The sequence below is a fragment of the Fusarium phalaenopsidis genome, assembly GCF_050370095.1.
Source record: "Fusarium phalaenopsidis strain FUZ10S chromosome Unknown contig_32278, whole genome shotgun sequence".
Classification (NCBI taxonomy): domain Eukaryota; kingdom Fungi; phylum Ascomycota; class Sordariomycetes; order Hypocreales; family Nectriaceae; genus Fusarium; species Fusarium phalaenopsidis.
This window is the reverse complement of record NW_028145417.1, coordinates 2,342,641-2,366,986: the sequence shown is the minus strand read 5'-3', so window position 1 is coordinate 2,366,986 and position 24,346 is coordinate 2,342,641. Positions and strand designations below refer to the sequence as shown.

At 52.7% G+C, this 24,346-nt stretch overlaps 9 protein-coding genes across 9 annotated transcripts; 4 read left to right on the top strand and 5 right to left on the bottom strand.

Moving 5' to 3' along the window:
• Positions 1-530: 530 nt before the first annotated feature.
• LRP88_01367 (uncharacterized protein) lies at positions 531-2,070 on the top strand (the record flags this gene model as incomplete). The annotated part of the gene is made up of 4 exons (XM_083238054.1): positions 531-675; positions 734-1,131; positions 1,188-1,571; positions 1,696-2,070. 4 exons carry the CDS (start codon positions 531-533, stop codon positions 2,068-2,070), a joined length of 1,302 nt encoding a protein of 433 aa, XP_083106559.1.
• A 23-nt stretch (positions 2,071-2,093) lies between these two features.
• Positions 2,094-5,160, bottom strand: LRP88_01366 (phosphatidylinositol-3,5-bisphosphate 5-phosphatase; the record flags this gene model as incomplete). Its single annotated transcript, XM_083238053.1, has 3 exons — positions 2,094-3,971; positions 4,043-4,143; positions 4,209-5,160. 3 exons carry the CDS (start codon positions 5,158-5,160, stop codon positions 2,094-2,096), a joined length of 2,931 nt encoding a protein of 976 aa, XP_083106558.1.
• A 574-nt stretch (positions 5,161-5,734) lies between these two features.
• On the bottom strand, positions 5,735-10,869 carry LRP88_01365 (uncharacterized protein; the record flags this gene model as incomplete). The annotated part of the gene is made up of 8 exons (XM_083238052.1): positions 5,735-6,070; positions 6,126-6,508; positions 6,567-6,673; positions 6,725-7,113; positions 7,162-7,504; positions 7,555-7,844; positions 7,893-10,399; positions 10,467-10,869. The coding sequence occupies 8 exons, from the start codon at positions 10,867-10,869 to the stop codon at positions 5,735-5,737; spliced, it is 4,758 nt and encodes a 1,585-aa protein (XP_083106557.1).
• A 991-nt stretch (positions 10,870-11,860) lies between these two features.
• Positions 11,861-13,722, bottom strand: LRP88_01364 (Anp1-domain-containing protein; the record flags this gene model as incomplete). Its single annotated transcript, XM_083238051.1, has 5 exons — positions 11,861-12,271; positions 12,331-12,426; positions 12,484-12,803; positions 12,861-13,540; positions 13,646-13,722. The coding sequence occupies 5 exons, from the start codon at positions 13,720-13,722 to the stop codon at positions 11,861-11,863; spliced, it is 1,584 nt and encodes a 527-aa protein (XP_083106556.1).
• Positions 13,723-15,985: 2,263 nt separating this feature from the next.
• Positions 15,986-16,895, top strand: LRP88_01363 (exosome non-catalytic core subunit MTR3; the record flags this gene model as incomplete). Its single annotated transcript, XM_083238050.1, has 2 exons — positions 15,986-16,103; positions 16,162-16,895. 2 exons carry the CDS (start codon positions 15,986-15,988, stop codon positions 16,893-16,895), a joined length of 852 nt encoding a protein of 283 aa, XP_083106555.1.
• A 952-nt stretch (positions 16,896-17,847) lies between these two features.
• LRP88_01362 (uncharacterized protein) lies at positions 17,848-20,644 on the top strand (the record flags this gene model as incomplete). Its single annotated transcript, XM_083238049.1, has 2 exons — positions 17,848-20,198; positions 20,350-20,644. 2 exons carry the CDS (start codon positions 17,848-17,850, stop codon positions 20,642-20,644), a joined length of 2,646 nt encoding a protein of 881 aa, XP_083106554.1.
• A 342-nt stretch (positions 20,645-20,986) lies between these two features.
• On the bottom strand, positions 20,987-21,850 carry LRP88_01361 (tRNA-intron endonuclease family protein; the record flags this gene model as incomplete). The annotated part of the gene is made up of 1 exon (XM_083238048.1): positions 20,987-21,850. The coding sequence occupies one exon, from the start codon at positions 21,848-21,850 to the stop codon at positions 20,987-20,989; it is 864 nt and encodes a 287-aa protein (XP_083106553.1).
• A 418-nt stretch (positions 21,851-22,268) lies between these two features.
• Positions 22,269-23,296, bottom strand: LRP88_01360 (elongator complex protein 4; the record flags this gene model as incomplete). Its single annotated transcript, XM_083238047.1, has 3 exons — positions 22,269-22,873; positions 22,959-22,966; positions 23,025-23,296. The coding sequence occupies 3 exons, from the start codon at positions 23,294-23,296 to the stop codon at positions 22,269-22,271; spliced, it is 885 nt and encodes a 294-aa protein (XP_083106552.1).
• Positions 23,297-23,796: 500 nt separating this feature from the next.
• Positions 23,797-24,320, top strand: LRP88_01359 (DNA-directed RNA polymerase core subunit RPB8; the record flags this gene model as incomplete). The annotated part of the gene is made up of 2 exons (XM_083238046.1): positions 23,797-24,137; positions 24,215-24,320. The coding sequence occupies 2 exons, from the start codon at positions 23,797-23,799 to the stop codon at positions 24,318-24,320; spliced, it is 447 nt and encodes a 148-aa protein (XP_083106551.1).
• Positions 24,321-24,346: the final 26 nt, after the last annotated feature.

The window sequence follows — 24,346 nt, the reverse complement described above, 5'->3', positions numbered from 1 at the left end:
AGTAGAAAAGCAGGTCAAGTATGTGAAGCCGTAGTTAGGAATGTTCTGTTGCGAACGAGGTTGGGCTACTCACGTACTGTTTATGGAGTGCATATTTGACACTGTGCTTCCTTCACCAGAAATCCTAACGGAATTCACAACCAAGCTCCTAACACACACCTTTGGACAATTATCTACAACACCAACAAAACCTCCCCGCCATTCCCTACTATTAATTCTCTCAAGCCCTTAGAAATGTCCGAGTCTCCTCTCCATCCCGCCTTTAGCGTGCTGGATGGCCTAATAGGTCCTTCAAACATCGAACACCTCAATGCACTCTCGGGTAAGCCTCCAAGCTCCTAGCGGAAGCCTGAGGAGCACAGTAGAGCTAATCATTTGTTGCACTTCGCTCAGGTCTTATAGATATTAGGGCTCTAGGAGACTCGATTGACCGGTTAAATGCTTGCGAGGACTCATCGGTGTGTATACCTTTGTTATCATGATCCTCTCGCCAAGTGCCAGCCTCAGTTCTTGAGCATGCCATTGCTAATATGGAGGTTCAGGATCTTCACGAAGCAATTCTTCGTGTGGCTGGACACCTATCAGCAAAAGAAACTTGTGATCTGCAAGATGGACAAGCCGAGAAGCTCGTTGAAGCTATCAACAGCAAGGTGCTATCAGTGAAGAACGACACAGGTATGTCTATAAGCACAAGTGTTCACACCTCATTTTGCCGGTCGCTGATCCCACATAGAAGACTCTGCCCTTCTTGTGGAAGCGGGTTTGGCTTGCTTGAGTGTTCTCTCATCAAAATACTCCTTCGCCCTGGACGAAGACACTCGCCTCAAGCTCATCCGTGTCACGGATGCCCGAGATCCTTGGACTACATCCATCTCTGCAACCACTGCGACAGAGCTTCTTGTCCAACAACTAACTGATGAGAAAATGCCGGATTTCATCGTCGGACCAGTCCTCCAGAAGACCCTGAAGCCTCTCTTTACCAGACAGTCCTCCAGGATCACGGCTTCCGGGCGGCCGTCCCAGTACTCCACGGCCGGAGATCGACCTCGAATGTTTGAAGAAGTCCAAACATGGAAAGATGAGGCTCCTTGGGCCGAGACTGCGATACAATGGGCTGTGAATATGTCTACGGTTAGTCTGTTTCCACATCTCCTGGTTGGCTTTTACTGATATTTGGGGATTGTCAGCCGGCTCTCATTCAACAACATTGGCCACTCTTCACACCCGTCCTTCTTGCCCTCGTCGAGAACGAGTCGATAGACGTCAAGTCAAGAGGGCTAGAGATTCTGGCTTCTTTCGTGGCGAAATGCCCAGGCCAAGTGCCTCAGAATACAGGAATTGGCCGAGTTTTCGAGGATGCCACATTCCCGATGCTTCTTTACCTTCCCAGTGTCACGCCCGAAGAGCAGTCCACAGCTATACTCAGCCCAGCCTACGATGTTCTCACCGAACTAGCCGAGTCTTCAGAGGGATTTCAAAACCCTGAACGTCGTCGGCTACTAGACAAGGCCCTCAGAGATGGCATCTTCGCCGGACACTTCCATGCCTCTCAATACTCCCGGATTGTCCAAGTTCTAATGCAGAAAACAGCGTCGATAGTCAATTGCCTGGGTATCTATTCAATCAAACACCTAAAGGTAAGGCGCCTGTACAATATCAAGAAAACGCCACCGGATCGCACTAACTTATACGAAGAATCTTCTCTCAATGATCTCATCGATCATGACAGATCCTTTCGCGACCGCGCATCCTCCCACTGTTATCGCTGCGACACAAGCATTAAACGCCATCATTACCAATTGCTGGCCTCGAATTCAACAAACTGAGCACGCTGAGCAGATTATCCGAATCCTTTCCTTGTGCTGGCTCAACGTCACCGAGGAGAGTGACAGCAGCTCAACGCAGGTCTCCAAACCTGATGTTGAAGCCCTGTCTCAAGAATTGATACACACATCCAATATCTTGCAAGCTCTCTGGGCTGAGGACGACTCCAAACGTCCTGCTCGGCTCGATGAAGTGGTGGAGAAGGAGCCTCGGCTGGCAAGATTGTTTACCCCGGCCTTGGCTTAGCGACTGAGGAGGTGCTTGTGCGTCTAGTCCAGAGGCTGCTGCTTGAAGAAGGATTTTCCACGTAGCCATTTCCTATAGGCCTTGTATCTCTTCTTTGGGCCATCTTCTTCAGTCACTGTGAGTGGGTTCTCACCCACCTTGAGCAACTCAGCATAGACGTCAATTTCTTCCTCAGTCCCTTTGACCATCAAACCCTCATCTTGCCAGCCACCACTGACATATTCTTGATACTCGGACGAATCAACGTCGACAGGAGTATCGCTGGAGACAACAAGAGGAAGATTTTGTGGGTGCTTGATGTACCGCTCGTAGTCCTCATATTCTTGTTCTGCCACGGATGGATTCAGAGAGTCGTGGACGGCCTTGGTGAAAGTCCACTGTGCAGCCTTGGACTTTTCCAAAGCTGTTTGCTTCGTCTTTGTAGGCGAATCAGGTCTTTGCAAGGGCTGTGTCGTATCCAGTCGTATGCCATTTTGGTGAGCAGTCTTGTCCTGAGCTGGCTGCAACCAACGTTGGAGCGAGATGACCTTCGCTGGCGACTGGCCTGGAGCTGGTTCAGGGTTCTTAACTGCCCCCCTAGTGTCTCCTGGCATCTGAGTTGGCGCGCTGCCTTTGCTTGCCTCCTTCTTGTGTTTCTTCTTGTCGCTGTGGTCAACATCACCCTCTGTACGGACTCGGAAGGGACTGAGATCGTATCGGCCATCCTGCGTCGACTTGAGGGGAATATACTTGATGGTCGAGTTCATCTTGTAGGCAAACATCTTGGGGAACGACGAGAGGGTTGAGGGTCTATAGTACTCGAGCCAATAATCATCAAAGAATTCGACGGGGTGAGTACGAGCAATGTCCCGCTTGCGCACATATGGCGGGACCTTCCTCTCTTCAAGATATGCCGGGGTGAACCAGTTGATGTAGTTATGTCTCATCCTAAGAGACCAGTCTCTCGGATCGGCATGGTGGAGGTAATAATCGGTGGCCAAGTCCCACAGCATCGGCTGGCCCTGGGTGAAGATGTAGTTACCGAGGAAAAGATTATATGCCTCTTGGCGCTGACTATCGAGGAAAGAGTTGTTGTAATAGCGCTTGAAGCTCTCGATCATGTCTCGCGAGTGACTCGTCCACTGGTTGATCTTGCGATATGTCTCCATGGTGTTGACGAGTTGCGAACCACCGTACTGAACGGCGATGGTGTCACCATGGTCATGCCACATATGTGTAAAAAGATTCACCGCATCTGTGTCGTACTCGACCGCGGTGTTTTCCAGGATGCCCAGCGCGTGTAGCTGATGGCCCAACGCCCGCTTGCCGATGACGAATTGTGCTGCGTTTGTACGATCCAAGCAGTCAATGCAGTTGGTCCTGGCAACACCATTCTGTGCCGTCATAGGGCTCGTGATACCGTCACCGTTTTGGAAAAAGCCCGTCGTGGTGACTACCGACTCGGCGATGAGTTCGAGATTACCGATCACATCACCGCCACGCACTTTTGAAGCTCGGCTCATGTCCCACGCCTTGTGGATGATTTTCTTTCCCTCGGGTAGAAACTGGTTCAGATAATCGATGGCATGCGTGTACTCCTCCAGTAGTTTGGATTCACGGGGCTGGCGTTCCTTGGCCTTGATCAGGTTCACAACATAGATTGGTGCGCCATAGCGCTCGAAGAGGTTGTCGAAATGCAGGGCAGCCGCGCCGTAGAAAGGGTCAACTAAATTGAGCTCGATCGGGGGTTTGGGTGTAACGCCAGTATTATCTTGAGTCCAGTAAAGCGGGATGCTTCCTCTGTGCTGAACATAGGAGGTATACTGCGGGCTGCAGTAGAGTTGGGGACCAGGTGCGTGAAAGGATGTTGTTAGTGACTCAGCAACAATTTGCTCTGTCTCAACATCGTTGGCGACATAGCCCTGGGCAACTTGGTAAGCATACTGTCGGCTTATTGCCTCAAGCTTGATGCTAGAGGGAAGGGGTCACATACAAGATCATTAGCTCCTCGTTTCAGGAATCTAGCACCGGCAAAGTATCGTGACCGTCTTGCAATGACTGTGATGTGAGCAGTACGCCCATATATGGACAGAGCTGCCTCCAACTATCAGCAAGCCCTTCTTTTATAACCATCATCTTGCACTCCATGGCACACTCACCAGCCTGGTCGATATATCCGTGGATAATCGGCCGACACCAGTCATAAGGATCCCTGAGAGCCTTGACAGCTGGTTGCAATAGGTAATCGTTCCACACAAACATCGAGTTGAAGTCCTCATCCGATGGTGGTAAGATGCCCTGAGCCAGGGCTTCGCGCTCCTGAATAACATTATGCTGTAGAGTGCGTGTGACATCGTAAGAGTAACTGTAGTAGAAGGACCTGGTCAAATCGAGATTGTTCAGAATGCCGAGAAATCGCTGCTCCTCAGTGTTGCGCGTGTCCGGTTTGAACTTCGCTGGCGTTAGGGGAACCAGTTCTGTGCCCTCGATCTGGTATATGTAGTGCCCTCCCACCATGGCGACGGTGCTCTTCTTGGTGATGAGGAGCATGTAATATGGCCCGGTGAATTTTATGAAGCCCAGTAGCCCCCATGTAGTGCAGCGTAGCTTGATTCCGCCCGTACCTCGGTTGCCGTCGTCGATGGTGTCCAACAGTTGATTCATCTCCTTGAGACTGTATACAATCTTGTCGTCCGTCATATTCAACTCGGCACCCTCAGTCGTTCGGTCGATCTTAAGAATCCTGTACCGCTTCTCGCTGACATCGACGCCAACGATATAATACCGACTCGCCGTCTCATACAGACTAAACTTGTGCATCTTGTATATCAGTCGGTCGGGCACTCGGTCGTCAAAGGTATCGGGGACTGCTCGCGCAGAAGGGTCGGGGCTTGTCGTCCGCATGAAGGGCTTCGCTACCGCAGGCTCGTCATCGTTATCGTCTTCCCCGACCTGGTTTGGGCCGCCGGGTGCCTCCGAGGATAAAGGGCTTCCGGCGCCATTGTTCTGGAGCAAAGGGAAAACGGGCGCGTCACCGCTCGCGTCGCTGACGGTGGGTAGGGCATCCGAGGGCCCTGAGCTGAGCGAGTCCGGAACACCATACTCAGACATCCTGACAGGCGTGTGGCATGTCCCACAGCCAAAGCCGGACTATTATAGCCAAAGTATCCGAGTTCGTTGCATGCAATGTCAGGAAATGGGAGCTCGAGTGGAAATGTCGAAGGAGGGTGGGAGGTTTGGGCTTTTCGAGCCTAAGGGTGAACCGCCTGGTTCCAAGAGAGTCGTAAACTGTGCAAGTAAACTGATATCTTCCAAGCAAGCAAGCAAATTCTCACGCCAAGGTACCCGATGGTCGGTGGTTACCTTTAACTTCCTTATCGCGAGCTCTGTGCTATGTTGCAAGAACCCCCCACAGTTCGGATGACGTCGTTACGTAGCGACCTTAGGGATCAGCCACTTGTCTTGGCAAGAGCCGCGTCACATGAACGCCCAGAACGCCGCCACGACTTCAGTTCACAAGGGGCCAGGTCACCAGATTCTATCAATCAACAGAGCTGTTCTATTATGCGTTTTGTACAGCGTGCTTCTGTTAAGCCATTCTAATATCACAACATATCATCATCCAGACGCCTCAGCACCATAGTGGTAATACCATCACCCTCTTCTATCCGCCAGTGATCATTATTTACTGCTCCTCGCTTGCCTCCTCTTTCTTCTCTTCTTTCTTTTCCGCTTCCGCTTCCTCGGCCTCCTCGGCCTTCTCCTCAACCTTATCACTGCCCTCTTCAGCCTGCTCCTGATGCTCTTCTTTCTTTTCCGCACTCTTCCTCTCGGCCTTTTCCTCGACTGCAGGCTCATCGAGAGCAAGATCGCCACGAAGGTCGGGCAGGAAACGATCGATGCGTTTCCAAGTCTCCGACCATAGCTCCTCCTTAGAGGGATCCTTGTTTGGTGAAACCAGGTATCCACTGCTGGCCATGAACAACAACACGTTCTTAAGGTTTTCTCGAACTGCCTCCTCCTGTGCAATGCAATGTCAGTGACTACCCGACCAGTGAGATTCGCATTCGACTTACAAGGCTGTCTCCCTGGCCACTGTTCATGAGGCGATCCATAATCTCGATGATCTTAATCCAGAGATCCAGCATGCCATCCCATTCGGAAAGGAGCACCAGATACTGGAGGAACACTTTGCAAAGAAGGGAGGCGGACTGGACTCTCATCTCACTCATTCCATCTCGGTCAGATGAGAAAACCTCTGGCTTGAGGAGTTGGATGATCAAGGGAAATAGAACCTTGCCAAAGATAGCAGTCCATTCCTTCGGGTCACTGCAGGTCAGCTCTGGTGAAAGAAGAGATCGCTGCAGGGCGGAGAAGGCCAGTTGTCGAACATCTCTGCAAGGGTTTGCGCATTGCGTTGTCAAGGCCTGGAAGATTGGCAACCAGTACGCCGACCAAGCTAGGCAAATTTTGTTAGCAAAGTTCATTTCGTAGTGATGTTGACAGTCATGACGAACCTTCACTGCTCTCAAGCTGAGATTGCTGCATAAGATGAGGAATGCGATCCGTCATGTTGTACAGCATATTGACGGCCTTGGACCCTCTCGCAACAGCTTCCGCTTGGCTATCACTCCATATTAGTGAATCAGCTTACGTACCAGACGAAGACACGTACCGTTTCTTGTCCTGCTTAGGTGGGTTCGACCTCTGAGGTCGAGGGCTCCGTGTCTGAATGACAGAGTGCTTGGGGCTGGCAGCAGAAGCAAAATCGTTGAGCAACGAGATTGCCGCCTCATAGTTGTCGGCCATGATTGCGGGTGGTGTTCCAGTGGTTCCCTTTTCAAGGATCTCGAATACCAGCGCGGCTGCTTCAGGCCGTTTAGCTAAGGCGCGAAGGATAGCCCAAAAGTCGGGCGATGTCATCATTTCACGCCTCAAGGGACCAGATTCATCGATGCAAAGTGCAAGGCCCTGCAACACCAGATCCGAGTTCTTGCCCAGTGCATCTTGTGGTAGGCTTGAGATGGTATGGAGCAAGAAAGGAACGTTGACAAAGTCGTGATCCTGGAGGGTGTCAGTGTGGGATTGGGGCACGCCAGCAACAACACTTACGTATCCTGTCTTGAGAAGCTTGAGAGCGTAGAACGCAGCTCGGGACACTGTGATCGCGTGGTATTGTCCCGAGTCACGAAGGACGCCTTGGAGGGTGTCGAAAACTACCTTGCCCATATCCTCGATAGATTCCTCATCCCTGGTTGCCAACAAAGTGCAGAATTCCAGAAGGTAGGTGACGCTGGGGTCGTATCTGAGGTGTCCTGATGGAGGAACGTGACCGTTTGTGGGAGATCCAGGCATGCTCTCATGCTTGACACTGATCACCGTCGTTGTAGAGTCCTCTGGAAGTTGATCGATGAGGGCCTCAACCACTGCCTTGGCAACCGACGCATCAAGTTTACTACATAATTGTCAGCATCAGGGTACCGGGAAGGAGAAAGGCAAGCTTACGCAAGGTTGTCGAATACCGCATTCATTTTGCAAGACTTGATGCAATCGATAGTGCAAAGCGTGCTCTCCAATTCCTCATCTGATGGCTCTGGCGGGTCATCGGCGGCATAGCTCGAGATGTACGAAGTGAAAGCAGAAAAGAAGCCTGTCTCTGCGTTTCGTGCCACTCGATCAATGACCTGTGAGGGGGTTTGCAAGGGGATGTGTGGCAGAGGCATGGCTGTCAAACTGCTCGGGGAGAAGGATGGTATGAGAGAGTTGGTGAACAGATTGAGCCATATGCGAATGATCTAGGGGATGATTAGCAATGTTTTCAAGTCCATAGATGGAAAACATACATATTTCCAGCTCTTGCGGATCAACTCTTCGCTATCAGTGACGACACGGAAAAGCACCAGAGTCGCAAGCTGGGCTCTAAAGTCCCTGCCCAGCTTAACCGCAAGCTCGCTAACCATAACACTGCCATCCCCAGCTTGGACTTCGGTATTAAGCGAGGTGTTGAAGGGAGATTCGGTTGCCAAAGTAGACATGTGGCTCAGGACATAGACAATTTGGTCGAGGGCTTCGGTGTTCCGGTACTTGGTGGCGATGCGTGCGCATTCGTCAAATCCAGTGACGATTCGCGCAAAGACAGCGTCGTCCGTGGCAGACATGAAAACATAAGACAGGGTAGAAACAATTGGCTTCCAGGTCGTAGCGAACATGTCAGCATCATAAATATTCGTATCGCAAATGATCAGGTTTCCAGAAGACTCAGACTTAAGGAGCAATTCTCTCCAGGCATAGTCGAAGGCGTGCTTGTTGTCATGTTCGTCAGGGAGAATGATTTCGTTGGACTTGATGGACTCGTAGATGACCTGCAGGTATTCTGGAGCAAAATTTTTGCCATTGTTTGTTCCCCTGAGGTTCTTGGAAAAGTCCTCCAGTGTCATACGCTTCTTGGCGTCCAGGTTCGGGTTGTGCTGGTCGGTGTTCAGCAAGATGATGGCATACGTCAGAATGTACACCGCATCCTTATCTGCTACTTCTTCTGTGGTGTCATTGGAGCAGTACTTGTCTGAGAAGGACTCGACGATGGTGGAGATCAAAGGCGCTTCTCCAGGCAGGCGGAATGATTCGAGAAACTGTCTCAAGGCCTCGTCCACTCTCTTACCAGAGAAGTCAAAGGAATCGAGGAAAGCCTCAAGGATAGCCTCATTGCCTCTCTTAGAGAGGAAGTCACCGAGCACCTTCTTGTTGATACGGGAAGTTCCCTTGAGGAACTTGGCCACAGCCACAGGGTCACTGGCATTCTCGATAATGCCTTGCGCCTCCAAGTAGCCCAGACCTGCTTTAGGTTTCTCGTTGAACTTGCCTGCTCCCTTGATGATGATCTTCTTTCTCCGCCTCTGCTCCCGCAAAGTGGCCGGATCGGGATAGCCATCAGTAACAGGGTCATCAACCAGCCGTTCGGCAATGAACTGGATATATCGCAGCAGGGCATCGAGGCAGAGAGGGGGGACGCTTGTCGTGCTCCATGTTGCTGAATCTGGCAAAGCATTTCTCGAGAGAAGCCCAATCATATCCTCGCAAAGATCAGCTCGGTCAACGTCGCAATCGTAGTTGATGAAAAGCTCTGCCATGAATGTTGGCATTCTCGACAACACTCCTAAACTCTCAACCATGGCCTGACGAGCATCCGGTTTGCGGGCGCCCCCTTCCAAACCAAGTTTTTGGCGTTCCCCGACTGGAACGGGGGTCGATCGCCCACTGTTGGGCTTGGGGTTCAGTGGGATGCCAGAGTACAGAGATGGCTCAATTCCAGGTTCCCGAGGAATCTCAATTTTGGGGTGGAGACATGTGACCAAGTAAGACAAGAATAGCTCTTGCTGCAACTTGAGAACACCACGGCAGGTCGCGAGTAGTGTGCCAGCAACAGTAAGAGATTCTTGAAGGATAGCCATGTTATCGGATCTCACCAGCTGAAAGAGGTAACAGCACAAGCGGTCCTCGGCGATAACAGCCAATGCAGGGTGCCGAGAGATGAAAGGCCCAGAAACCTCGAGAGCGACATGAATGATGCGCAAAGCCATGACCCTCATATTGTCAGTGTGCTGTCGCTCCTGAGGGTCCAGGAAATTGACCAAAACCCGGAAAAGCTCGCGAACAGAAGGCAGAGAATAGGGTCTGAGATCAACAGACTCCGTCTCTTCAGTTGGCTCGCTCGCAGTGGCTTGAGGTGTCTCCGAGTTTGACGCTGTCTCCCTGCTACTCCGCTCAGGGTCCGGGGTCGCTGTTCCAGACAGTCCCAAACTCGTGGGCTCGGCGGACAAACCTTCAGCCTCAGGGGCAGGGGCCTCCATTCTGACGCTATCGAGGTCGTCGTCCACTTGCTGCTCCAACGCATCGGCGTCCTCGCCAGCCTCAAACTCGAGGTGCTTGATGTCCTCGAATATGATTTGACACATCCTAACCATGGAAGCCTCAGCGGTCCTGCGCAACACAGGAGAAAATCGTGGTTGGGAGCAGATTGCAAGGCCACGGCCCATCATGTCGCAGACGCTCTCGTCGCTCAAGATATCTCCGCCAGGGCCTGACATCATATCCTCCATGAGGTTCAGAATCATGAGAAGTACAACCTCGACCTGTCCCGAGTCGCTAATATCGAATTGGCAGTGTGTAACGGCGGCTGAGAGGGACTGCATCGCGAGGGCAAAGCGGGGCGACTCTGGGCAGATGAAGCCATATGCCAGAAACTTCCTCAGTGCGCCGAGGGCCAGAATCGTAATGGGGGCGGCAGTGCCTTTGGCTTGGATGACGTGCAGGAACGGTGCGAGAATTGCAGGAGCATCGAATGACCGGATATCTAGACGCAGAATGTTAGCTACAACAATCTATCATGACGGAGGAGCGAGCTGCGAGGGTCGGCGCACCTTTGACACCAGCGAGCTCATGCCTCAACTTTCCAAAGCCAGTGATCATGGGGTTGTCCTGCATGCTCTTGCCTCTCTGGCCGCGCAGTCCCCAACGATTAGTGAGGCCATCATGGGACGCATCGTCGCTAAGCCTCGCCGCGGGGCTCTTACTCCTCCCGCGCGGAGACGGGCTAGGAGGCCCAAGATGAACGGGATTGGGGCTTCCTCCAAGAATGGCGGACACGGATGAGTGCGGTGAGCGCGCATGCTTCTGGATGGCGGAAGTTATAGAGATGCATTCTGAAATAACCAACGAAACAGGGTCGACTGCGACAGAGACGGGCCGGCTTCGGTACTGCATCCGAGGAGGGAGGGAGCGGTGCTCAAAGCTGGAAACCCCAGAGGGCCGAGGGCTCTCCATCGTTACGGGTTGCTGTTCATCGCGATTCATGATCTTCTGGGCTCGAGAACGGTCGTCGAAATGTGCGACCAAGCGATTCGCTCAGGTTCGGGGCGGCCGAGAACGTTGGAATCGGAGGTTCTGTAGGAGCTGCCAACTGGCTGAATTTAGTATCGCACAGCGGGAAAAAGAAGACAAGTGTTCCCAGAAGACACGAAGACCGCGTCCTCTCTAGGGAATCTTGGGGACCGCTGGTAGGAGGTCGGGCGCTGCCTGGACAGTTGTGAGGGTGGATGATGGAAGATCAAATCGCTACGTAGCGCACTGCTAGCTAAGGCACCACTAACAACGTCGCGTGGAAGTTGCGCTCTGTCTTTCTCCAAGGTGTCGTCCAGCGATGTCGCTGATTGGCTAGCTGTCACAAGCCCAGGGACTTCACTGACCCCCTTATTTGGTACAGTCTGAACAGTTTTGGGTACTGTAGGTAAGGCTCAACAAACGCAAAATATCATGTTGGTCTCACTGCCCACCTTGACAATCCGATGGGTGCGTACGAAGACAGCTTGCAAGTTGCTTTTTTATTTCCGGTTCATCACCTTCCTTAACTTTAGTTCTTGAAGCTGTTCAGAGGTTGTCCATTCACGAAAGAGTATTTAGCTCATGGTTCATGGAGCTCATCGTATCTTTTTTAGTGGGGACCTTGCCTTATGAGCGACAGGGTAGCTGATCATATCTGAGAAAGGGGGAGAGTTGGATCGAGTGTCCAAACCAGGCCATGCTGACGTTGCTTTCAAGTCGAGTAATATGCCAATGTCCAAGTGCTTAACCTTGTATCTTTTCGTTGGCTTGTAACCAGTAACCATTTCCCAACCAAACGCCTTCTACAACTTCCTCGAGGGTAGTTACCCTCGCACATCCTGCATGCCCAACTGGAAGCGTCCTCCGAATCAACCCCAAGGCCGCCCATAAAGTCATATATTGTACAACACATAGCTCCGTGGCCAGACGCCGCTTAAGCAGCTGCTTTGACCACCTTCTCCTTCTGGGCAGCATCGCCAGCCGCATTGGCTGCAGCTCCCTCAGCCGCCTTTGCCTCTTGCCCAGCCGGCTTCCCTCCTTCCTTGGCCGCCTTCTCCTCTCCCTTGACCGCCTTGACCTCTTCATTGGCCGCCTTTGGTATGCTCGCGTCCTTCGCAGAGTCGGCAGAATCACCCTGGCCCTTGTGAGGTTTGGCCAAACCGTCTCGGCTGGGAGCGTTGGCTGGTTCCTTGATAGGCTTCTGCTGCGCCACCAGATCCTGCATCTCTTGCTTATCTTTCTCCCACTCATTCCGAGTGTCACTGTACTCCTCCTTGATCTTTTGTTGGTTCTTCTTCTTCTCTTCTTCCTCCTTTTCACGAGCAAGTCGCTCTCGCTCCATTTCCTGCAGCAAGCGTTAGATCGAGAGGGCCCAGTAGGTGTAAGAAAGAAGGTAAAACAAACCTCCATATGGCGAATATCATCCACACTAGGCTCATACAAATGCCAGATAGTGTAGTGTGGCAGGCCTACAACAGAGTACTTCATTCTCTTGGACATCTAGCCAGTCTCGTCAGTATCTCGGAAACTGTGAATTGGGACGAGCGAGTTACTCACCTTGCCAAATCCTTCTGTCTCAGCATGTTTCTCGAAGCTGAAAGCCGGGAAATGGACACCAGATCGGAAAACCTTGGCCTTTGCCAAGATACTGACTCCTCCAACACCATCGATCTCCATTTCCATGTCTGGGTCGCCGAAAGGATCACGGAGATACGCCAAGTGAGGTCTCCATGTAGCATACTCGGCGTAACCTTCGACGATAACAGCATCCTCGTCAAGTGTATCGGCGAGCGCCAAGGCCGTCTCAGACTCCTGCCAAGAGTTCAGATCATAGGGCTGCTCTCCACCAAGCCAGTCGGGCAACGGCCGCCAAACGTCTGGAATGGGTTAGTGTCGCGAAACTTTGCGCAAAGCCATGGTGATTATTGACTTACTGGGAACAATGACATCCTTGTTATGGCGCATGAGATCCTCAAGAATCGTAAAGGGGGCAGTTTCCACATCGACGTCACGCCAGTAAACCCAGGAGTGATATGGTCGCAGCGCGGCGCTGAGCAGCCAATTGCGAGCCTGTGCCATCAGCTTTCTTCGACTGGCCTGCGCAGCGAAACCGTGACGACTCTCGACATCCTGGTTGACCTTCTGACCAAAATCCTTCTCAATGATAGATATCTCGCCATAAGGTTGCTTCGGGTCCTCGTCGGCCTGGATCGCCTCAAGGTTTTCTGACAATACCTCGAGCGTTCGGTCTTTGGAGTCGGAGACGAGGAAAGCAAGGTCGATTAAGTGATGAGGATAGGTGAAATTGCGAAGATGGGAAAAGAACATGGTAAGATGAGGTTCGGCATCTCGGAGCGGCACACACAGAAGAATGCGCTCCTCACGTTCCCATCCACGGGCGGTGCCCTGGACTGTGGTCAAGTCGTAGTATCGAACTGTCTCAAGCTCAGGAGTGCCGCTCGTCGAGAGAAGGCCGAAGGAAACGAGGGAGGCGACAGAGCTGGACGGCCATAGCCACAGGCTGAAGACGAACAGAATAAGACCGACGACGGCGAGGCGAACAAGAAGCTTCTTGCGACGGCGTTGAGCGGGTGTCAATGTTCGTGGTTGGAACCTGGTGAGCATCCAACTGTCAGCAATAGACTCCCAGTATCATGCGCATGCGACGCCCCAGAGACGTAGCTTGCAGCTTGCATGAGCCGAGGGGAGGGGCACCTACTTGTGTGGAGAGATGTCAAAAGTGTTGCCGCGTGGGTAGCCGTTGGAATAGGCGGCGGCGTTGTGCCGGGGCATCATCTTGGAGTTGGCCGTTGGCAAGGCATAGGAGGGCATTGAACGGCCTTTGCGCGGAGACGCTGGGCGTCGCGTCCCTAGATCGCACTCGAATTCGAACGCAAGATTGTCGGGCGCTGGCAAAAGACCGGCGGAGCGAGAGGATGGTTGATGGAAAGCCCAGAAAAGTGGTTGATGTTAGGAGGGCGACGCAGGGGATGCGATGCCCAAGGGACTACCAAGCACAGCGGGTGGTTCTCAACGGCGCACGGTGGGCTCTCGTATTCCTGATCTCCTTGTAGCCTCGAAATCGCCTTCGACCTTATTCGATCGCGTTGCGTTGTCGTAGTCTTCGTCGAACGAGTGTCGTTGCGCAAGGGCAATGTGGCTACAAAGCCGACCGTTTCTCTCGGGGAATGGGATACGAAGTGCTGCGTGCCAGGGCGAGTCGGCCGCTGAAATGCATGTGTTCTGGTCCCTTTAGTCGAGGGAAGGGGTCGTGGGGCAGTTTCTGATTGGATCCCTCGACATCAGCTTATCCGAGACTAGGCCCTGACAAGAACACCTGTACGCTCCACCCTGGGCGAAGTTTGTCCCAAGATGATACTTGGCGGTGCGTGAGATGGTTCAATTCGGAGAGGTGAGTGGAAGAGTGTACCTTAAGTAAATAGAGAAAGTGTCTTGCTCTTCAACTACATGCGCATGATGACTTCAGGAGAAGATAGCCACTTGCAGGGGTGCTCTAAGCTCAAGACAGTGGAGGATTATATCTAGGCTTTACAAGGCAATCTCCTTTATACGCGCTGTACAGGGATGCTAAGATGTCACTTCTACCCAACAGACGTCACAAACGGCCAGGTCATCATTGATTGGGATGAGGACTCCTCGGGGCCTGGAGAAATGTACTCCGAGATGTGGTGAGATCGCGATCTCTGGGCCATCAGGCTGCATGCATATTGACTGCTGTCTGTTGTTCACACAAGATCATACCAGGGTAGACGGAATCAAGGACTGAGAATAGGACAAGAGGCCCATGAATTGTATTTTTCATCATCTACCTAAGGCTAGAACAGAATACCCCTACTTACCTGTGGGTGTCTACGTCAAGCGGCTCGGACTAGCGTGAGGTTTCTCTCTGAATCTTTTTGCATTCGTTAGCGAATGTCAGATGTTAATGGAAAAAGCAGAGAGCACATATGTAACTGAGGAAGAATGTGATAATTCAGACAAGCCAGTTTACTCAGTCATCTCAGCCGGCCCTGACTACTAACAACCCAGAACGAGCCACCAGCACCCCGGACACTGGAGTCGGCATGACACCCAAGAGAAACTCCACAACCGGTCATCAGCCCTCCGAGGAGGGCCTATGGTGCGGGAGGGCGACTTGGCCAAGATGAAGTCGTTGAATGGATAGAACTTGTGTCATCATGAAACACAATCCCCTTTGCTCCTCAAGTTCGCGCGATAGACTTACTGAGTAGATTGGCAATTGAGGCATCGGGACTGTTCGGGGACTCAGGCGTTCCTAGCACTTGTGTGGGGTTAGCTTCAAGCTACAGAGGCAAGATGAAGCAAAGGGTAGAAGTGAAGTCAAGTATCAGAGATCTTGGTTTGGTAATTTAGGAGTCATCACAGCGCTTCAGAAGCAGAACTGAATAAAGGTTTCTCATCATCGACTGGGAGCAGGTGGGGGCCGAAAACGAAAAGTGGACGAACCTTGCTGGCAGTCGAGTCCATTCGACTTTGTGGTAGAGTATAGCAAGTCTGCCTAACGCTTTTCAAACCAGTCAGTACAAAACTGACCAAACGGCAGTTTGATGAGAGAAGTAGGCAATGTCGTAGTGGTCAGATGGTAGTGCATGTTGTTCAGACGCTCAGGTGTCGCGGGAACAGTGGTGTGAAAGATCATCATTTGGGCACAAGGAAAACGCGTGAAATCGCGACGTACCTTTTGCGATTGGCAACGAAAGAGAGCCTGAATAGAATCCAAATCAGCGCTGTGACATATTTCAGCAGGTCGTCAGGGTTTTGATCGATCTTGCTCGTCAGCAGTGTGCGTTGGAGAGTAGACAGGCTCTCGAATGTGATGAAGAGAAAGAAGAAGAGCAAGCTTGAATGGTGGTCGGCGAGAAAATTTGAAGGCTTCAGAGATGGGTCCCCGGATGACTAATCTACGCGATAGTGTTACCCACTTCGCTTTATTGCATAAAGAGCCTCACTTGAGAGCGACCAAAATCCATGCTCGCATCGATGAAAGCTGCGAAGGTCAAAATTGATTCATTAGAAAATGGCTGACCGACGACGCATCAACGGTCCTGGAGGTGTCACGATACCTCCGGTATATGAGGCAGATGAATCTTCCGTCACGAGTCGGACACGACCTCCGAATAGTGTTCGGTCGCAATGTGAGTGCCTGCATGCCTCATAACTTTTGCTGCTGCAGGGGACTAACATCCGAATCAGACTTGAGGACTGGGGTAACTGCTTCGGCATCTGGGTCAGCATACTTGGAGATTGAGTCTCAAGACGCCTCTGGTAGCAAAGGCATGAAGCTCACATGTACTGTTCATGGGCCCAGATCTCTACCACGATCAGCTCCCTTCTCTCCTCACATGGTTCTGTCCACTCACGTCAAATATGCTCCCTTCGCCACACGCCAAAGGAGAGGATATCTGCGCGATGCCAGTGAGCGCGATCTGAGCTCTCATCTCGAAGCAGCCCTCCGCGGAGCCCTCATTGCGGACCGATGGCCCAAGAGTGGAGTGGACGTCATCGTCACCATCATCGAAGGAGATCAGGCCCGACAGGTGGCCGTCCAGCAAGGAAGCGAGGAGTGGGATATGATGAACGTACTGAGTGGATGCATCACAGTCGCGGCGGCAGCTCTCGCTGATGCCGGTATCGACTGTGTTGATACAGTTTCGGGAGGAGTTGCAGCGCTGGTACCCGGTCAAGACGACAAAGAACCTCTTATGGTGCTGGACCCGGTCCCATCAGAGCACAAGGAGATTCTAGCGGCCTGTTGCGTTGCGTATCTCCCCGCACGGGACGAGATCACAAACCTATGGCTGAAGGGCAGCCTCCCATCATCCGACGCCAACCTCCATCGGGATCTTGTCGCACGCGCGGTGCATGCAAGCAAGGCGGCCAATGAAGCAGTGGCAGCATCTCTCTGTGAATCTGTACTTGTGGGTTGACAGATGAATTCTTTTCGTGTGGCAGGTTTGGAAAACCTGTGAATCCCTATCAGCGTCAGCGAAGTGCCGCCACCCAACGAACAAAGGTTCAGCTTCGTTTCACCACTTGGGCAACACGAAGAGATCAGGCGGGTGCATCACCAAATTATCATTGATGCGTCGTTCCATGCGGAGAGGTAAATCAGCTTTCTACGGCTGATATACTGCTGGGCTCCTTCAGGAACTGGAACACTAAGCGGACCAATTTCTCCGATTCAACATGACCAGTTCTACAGTTGTGCACAACAAATCAAGAAGACGGAAGCAACAGTACTTATCTGGGCATAGAAATAAGAAGAGAATCACGGCCAGTAACCACTGGAAATGAATTTTAATTAAAATCACTCCATTTAACCAATCTGATCTCCAGCTGGTGGCTCATCGTGAGGAGTGCTTGGGTGTCAACCAGGTGCTGAGAAGGCATTGTGTAAGTACCACCTGCGCCAGCTCTGTTTCCATGCACTGTGCACTGTGTGCTGGATTGAAATTGGTTCTCACGCTTGGCTCGAGCCCACAGGGCGCTAACTCTAAGAGGCTAAGAGACTCATCAGCAAATACACCAGGCCTTTCCACTTCTGGCCTAGCAACAGTCGCGCTACCTGGCAGGTACACCCGCGAGGGTCCCTGGTTGCCAGCGAACCTCCGCTTCGAATGTCAACATTGAGGTACCTAGCCTCATCATTACCCCAGACCAAAGCAGTCAAAGCCGCCGAAGCACGCTTTACTTCGACCATCCAGAGACCTCGAGTGGGCACCTTGGCGATAGGACGCTTCACAATGTCTTGGACGAGACCCATCAATCCGCTCTTGTAAAAAAAAAAAAAAAACCGAACTCGACCGTCCACCATTTGAACCCGTCCCTCCCGCTATCTCGATATCGCCGACCTCGCCCCCAATTACCTTGCTACAGGCCATGGCCGCAGAGCTCGTGCCATCCACGCCATCACCCCTCACGAGCTTCTCGAGTGCCGGCACAGGCACAAATATCAGCAGCATTCCCAGTTCATGGTATAATCCTGCAGCCTGGACTGTCAACGCAACCCGATATGCGCCCATCCTCGAGGATCTGGTCTGGGCCGGTCCCCGAATCGTGAAGAAGCTTGGGACATATATCTCTATCCCCGATACCCTCCAAACCGTCCCTGACGCTCCACGATACGTGCCAGCGGCTGCCGATGCGAGCGCCATTCTGGCCGACGCCGATTCGACTATTCAAGACATAATGGAACCTCTCGTGGAACCCCTCGTAGCTGCTGCGGGAGCATCAGAAGCCCTCGGAGCGGAGGCGGAGGCTATCGCTCCCACCGCGCGTCTATCAGTTGATGGCGCTCGTGGCCTGGGCAGCGTCTTTGGCTACGCTACGAGCAGATGGGCCCTTTGCTGCATCGCCATGGCCGTCATACTAAACCGAACACATATCTTTGCTGCTACTCGAAGACGTTTACGGCTCCGATGGCCGACGAGGCTCCTACTACGATTTCTACCAGTCGTCTTACTCGTTTATCAGGCTCGCCAATTACTCCAGTCCATCCAGTGCCAGACATCCTCCAACTTCTCCGAGTTACGTTGGGGAAATGCAAGCAAGAGCTCCGACCTCATGTTCTCACATGCCAACTCGTTTCTCAATTCTCTGAGCTCCACTTTGTTATTCTCAACTTCTGACGAAGAAGCATGTGTCGCCGTACGGATGATACCATCGGACGAATCTGGCTCTGCCCGCGATCTCGCTGGGTCTTTGTCGTTACTCTGGCCCCTCTTTGGGACATTCTGTCTGAGCCAATTCCTCGAGACTGTCTCATGTGCTGTACAAGGTCGCCCAGTTGCTCCCGAGACTGGCATGACACTCTTCGAACAGTCTCTTGCTTTCGCCGAAGCCGACGCTGCTATTAGCAATCAGCTTGGCTGGGGATTGTTTGCCAAAGCTCGCCCCGTTGATGCTCCTTCCTCTACTCTCGGAAGTGCCATAGCTTTGAGCCGATCGATGATTATGAAGCGCGTCAATACCCCCCCAGAGGTACTCCTAGTTGCCTTCTTGTCATCCATGACTCACATCACGAGCCATGTGCTGGGCATCTTCAACTTGCAAGCGAGATACCGCCTTGTTAGCACGGGGTTTTGGGGCCTATGTTTCATGGGAAGCATTGTATGGAGTGCCATATCCTTCGACCTTGATGACCCATCCTCCCAGGGCCTGCTCAGATTCCCGACAGTCTGCATCGTTGGCTTCGTTCCGCATGTTCTTGTCCTCATAGGCATCGTCATGTGCGTGTTCATCTATTCGTTGGCCCTGCTGCTATCAGCATTGTCTCCCCCGTCAAGCCCTGATATGGCTTCCATGACATTTCGCCAGCGCCTCAGCCATGCCCACGGCAACATGCAAGCCAACGTTTCCCTATCAGAAATTCGCATCACTCGAGAAATGGACTTTTACACGGCGCTTCTTCGCACTGGCTTCGGAGCTATCACCATGGCTAGTGAAGCTGTCTACCTCAACGAGGATCGAGGGGTTAATCTCAAGCGACACACTTGGCTGGAAGAGGAGCGCTTCAAGGAGGCAGAAGAGTTGCAGAGGAAGCTCATCGCCAGCGGCCTGCCAGATTCTCGATACGACCAAATTGGTGCCATCGGCTTGATCCCAGTCAAAGCAGGACCAGTGATTGCGTCAAATGGGTATGCCAGAGAACGAGCCGCACAGAAGGTACCGAAGAGCCGAGGTGAACGAAGTCTCCGAGTCGGCATCGGAGCAGCTGAAAGAAGTTCCCGTTGGCTTATGGCTCTGGAGTTTCTACTCAGCATCAACAAGCTCATCGCAAGGATTGGAGCAAAGTCTGTCCTGTGGTGTCTTGCAACCCTCCGCATCCGGTACCAGCCTGGCTGGCTTCTTCGGCTTGCTCGCCATCCCAAAAGCATTAAGAGTCAGATGAAAAGCTCTCATCGCAGCCAAGCACGAAACAAGGGAGCATCGGCCTATAACGACGGTCGCATCCCTAGAAACGAGGCGACAGATGTGGAAGCCGAGTTCAGGCGTACGAGTCCCCAAGACGAGGAAAGCCTGGACACAGATTTGTACAAATACTGGCTCAAGGGTGGTTGGTGGGGGTCGACTGACACAAGCGGTGATTTCGAACCACGTTCGGATGACGATGATTTCGACACTACGAGTGTTATCTCATTATCGACTACGGGCGAGGGAGTCGATGATTATCAGCAATGGGAGTCGGATGATGATGACGGCCAGAGAACACCTACCCAGCGGTCACCTCGGTTTACTCGAGAAAACACCCCTTTTGTCGACAGTCCTATGCAGATTTCTGATCTTGCGCGCCTGCTTCATCCGACAAACGCAGAAGAGCGAGAGGAAGCAAGGACGCTCTCAGCCCATCTTCAGACTGACGGCATCATGACACGATCCAAGTATCGCCGAATGGAGCAGCTGCAGCGAACGCGTATCCTCACGGCGCCCGGGGCCAGCTTGTTGCACCCTGAAGCTGCTGCCGTGCCATCAGGTCGCCACACCAAGCTCAGTCCTGACGAAGAAGAAAGGCTGCTTGAGCAGCTCTTGCTCTCACGGCGACAACCCGGCTCTGCCGAGCCATTTGCATCGACATCGTGGGAAGAAGGCGGTTCTGGCTTTGGGAGCGATGGACCTCAGTGTGTTGTGTGCCAGAGCTCACCACGAACAATCATCGTCTGGCCCTGCCGATGCCTGAGCCTCTGCGACGACTGCCGTGTCTCCCTAGCTATGAACAATTTTGACAAGTGTGTCTGTTGTCGTCGGGAGGTGATCAGTTTCAGCCGGATATTTGTTCCTTGAGCTTGGTTGGTCACCATTGCGCTCCATCATGGCAGGATTGGTATGGAGTGGTTGACTTTGAGTAGTGTGCATTATACTATAGGAAGGGAACAATTACCAGGAGTTTTTTTTACAACTCGATTCGTTTACATGTTCAGCGGAGTTGGTGGCATAGTCCCGCGAGAATTAGGGAAAGATCATGTTTGTTTCGCGGTCACTTCTCTTGACGCATTATTGATAGCATTTAAATTAACGAGGTTTACATCGCTGCCCATTCAATACTAAAGGTTCGCATCTTGCCGTCTGGCAGCTCTTCACCCCCTGGTTGCTTGCTTCCTATTAGGAAAGCCTTCTTGACTGCCGTGGCAAGGCGACCTCCTGCTACGATATCCAGGACAGGGATCTCTTCTTCCCATCCATACTGGTTCGCCATGAAGTGTGCATGGAATCTCAGAGGGTCACCGGGGTAGACACTGTACTTGGCACCAAACCGAAGCCCCGGTGTCATGTAGTAACCTGAGGTCAAGAGGAAGCCACACAGTGGGCCTGTAGTCGGCTTCTCGGCAAGGTATGTCCTTTCTGCTTCAGGGGAGATCAACGGCCCACTGGATGTCGGCGTGACACCGAGGGACTTGATTGCGGCATCCGTTTGACGCGGGTTGGGTTCAGGCTGGTCACTTGAGAAGAGAGCATCGTCATCTGCATTGCTAGGGGTGGTTCGAGAGGCGGTCGGGCGCGGCCTTCCATGCTTTTCTGCCACTTCGATGGCTCTCTTGGCATTCTTCTCTGCAAAAACCTGCTGGGCAGTTTGCTTCCTTGTCTTGAGCGAGTCGAGGTATAGCCTCTTCGTCTCAGGGTTGGGGCTGCGCAACGCAGCCTGATGGGCAGCTACGTCATCTACGAGAAAAGCCACCTTCTTCTGCACCAGCGACTCGGCCTCCTCTGGCCGGAGCTCGACAGGCAGACCGAGAAAGATGTTCTGGGTCGGCTGCTGAGGCGCCGTTCCGGCCAGCGTCCCGTTGACGTTCTCGTTGCGACGGAGAAGGGCAGCGGCGTCCGAGTCAAAGATGAGGTAGCGCCCTGCGATCTTGGAGATCCGGATAGGAGCTGGGTCTGAAGGCATAGCCATGGTATCTATGAGGCATCGCGGGTTAGCAGACGCTCTAGTTGCGATGGTAGAAAAGCGCAAGAATGTGAAAAGGACAACATCATAAGTCGTCTTCGTAATTTTATAGTGTGTCGTCACAGAAAATCAGGGGATTGACAGATATAAGTGTATAATCATTGTGTCCATGGTTTTGCGCGCAGCAAAGAAAATTGTTTGTACATACCTGTTGAAGTAGAGATATTGATCAGGAGAAAGAAGAAGGAAGTAGAGTTGCAGCTCGGAGCTCTTTTGAAGGGGAAGAATTTTTTAGGCTGTGGAGCTGGGGGGCATTTGCGATAAGATAAGGCGGCAAGCTCCAGCCTCCTCTCAAGGGAGCTCCACGTTTAGCGAGCTGTTGCTCGAGAGTTGCTTCAACAAAGACGATGCTTTGAGCTCAAAAGTCGAGGCTCTCCTTCTTCGGTTCGTTTTGCTTGGACGGCTTTGGGGCCTCTTCCTCGTCTCCAACCGGGGGAAGACTGAAAGGCGTAATGACCAGCCCGCTGGAGCCGCTGAGTTTGAACGAGAGGTTCTCCCGATTCCACGTGCCCTCCAAGCCGCCGCCCTTTTCGTGGAACACAGGGAGACTGTGGGCGCGCAAGAGACCTTGGCCTTTATCCTCGCTTCCTGGCTCCCGGGTAATTGGGGCTTGGTGCTGCAGAGGAATGAGCTCGAGGACTCCGTCAGACAATAATTCCATCCACCGCGTAAGTCCAGTTGACCGCGGGAAGAGGGTGACAGGAATGGTCACGATCGCCGTGACCTGTGTTGGAAACTGTCGGAGAAGAGCTCGCAGCACGTGCAGAAATTTGAGAATCTCACGAGGCTGGCTGGCAGCGGAGTTGTAGAGCGTGGGTGAGAGCAAGCTGGGAACCACAATCCTGTGGATGGTCGAAGGAGGTGAGTTCTTGATTTTGGAGGTTACGTCCGCAATGAACTTGTGGAATGGAGTTTGTGTTGGTGAAGCCAGGGGGCCATCGACTGGTGTCGCGAAAAGTTGGCCTTTGATGGCGCTGCTCTCAAGCCGCTTGGTCAGGTTGAATCCATGGCAGAAGACACTCGCAGTCTGACCGGGCCCTTGGGTCACTTGAGAATCTGGGTCAACCCGTTAGAGGAATGTCGAAAAGAAAAGAGGAACAGGGCTAAGGAGAACATGCCTCTGGTCGGCACATTGCGCTGCCCAAGTGTCTCATAACGCCAGGCGATCTTCATCTTGTCATCCGAGGACGACGTAGGTTTCCCACTGCTCTTGGAGCCATCCAGACTTCCGAGCCCTGGAAGTTCCCTGCGCCAGGCGTCACCAAAGCCCAGCAGGTGGACGTGATGCCCCTGCACAAGTCCTTCTGCGGCGTAGTATCGCAACAGCACCCCTCCGAAATCGGTGGTCCCGGTCTCTTCGATGAGTAGAGATGTTCCCATTGGCATGCCGGCATGGCCAGCCAGGAGTTGGTCCAGAGACTGTGTGCCGGTCGACGTTGTGAGGCGTCCATCTAGCGGAGATGGTCTTGTTCCCGGTGCAAGAGACTTCTCTTGTCGGGCAGCAGGTGATGCTGGTCCTGAGGACCCTATCACGACGTTTCGCTTTCGAAAGGACATGGCTTTTTGGCTTAATCAGTCACTTTATAGCCACAAAGTATCGGTTTCGGTAGGAAAAGAGAAACGACAAGGCTTATGGAACTGTGAGCTTTCAACAGCCTCAGAGTGTTTGTGTGCGCCCCGCTTGGTAGGTATCCGATCCGACGTCAGTTCTCGATTTTATGCGCCTAACCCCACCAGCTTTTTTGGGCCACTCCAAACCTTTTCACTTCCCTGCGCCGACGACGACGACAAAGCCAACCTCTCCGATCTCCCTCCTAACGCTACAGAGTTGAACTCTCGCTACTCTCTTTCAGTCTCCAGAGATCTAATCCCCCGACCTGCCCACAATGGCCAGCGGCGACGCCACCCTCTTTGAGGAATCCTTCACGGTGACCGACTATGACCAGTCCAAGTACGATCGCGTCGCTCGCATCTCGTGCACGTCGAGCGACTCGCAGACAGTCATGACGCTCGACATCAACATTGAGCTCTTCCCCTGCGCCGTTTCGGATACTCTGCACGTGGTTCTGTCGACGACGCTGTCCCTGGACGGAAGCAAGGAGGAAGAGAAGGGCTGGAGGGACGTTGGCAAGAATGGTGATGCGCCGGCGACGATTGCGGATCTCTACGACTATGTTTGCCACGGCAAGATCTACAAGTTTGAGGAGACATATGACGGAAACACCATGTGAGTTGATCTCAAACACAGGCATGCCTTTGAACTGTTGAGGACCAGTTGGGCTAACCGCAGTTCCCGGTACACAGCAATGCCTATGTCTCATTCGGCGGCCTTCTCATGTCACTTCAGGGTCCCGTCAAGAAGCTGACGCCCCTTCGTGTCGACAACGTGTATCTGCTTGTCAAGAAATAGTCTGGCCGAATACTTCTGTCCGTCCA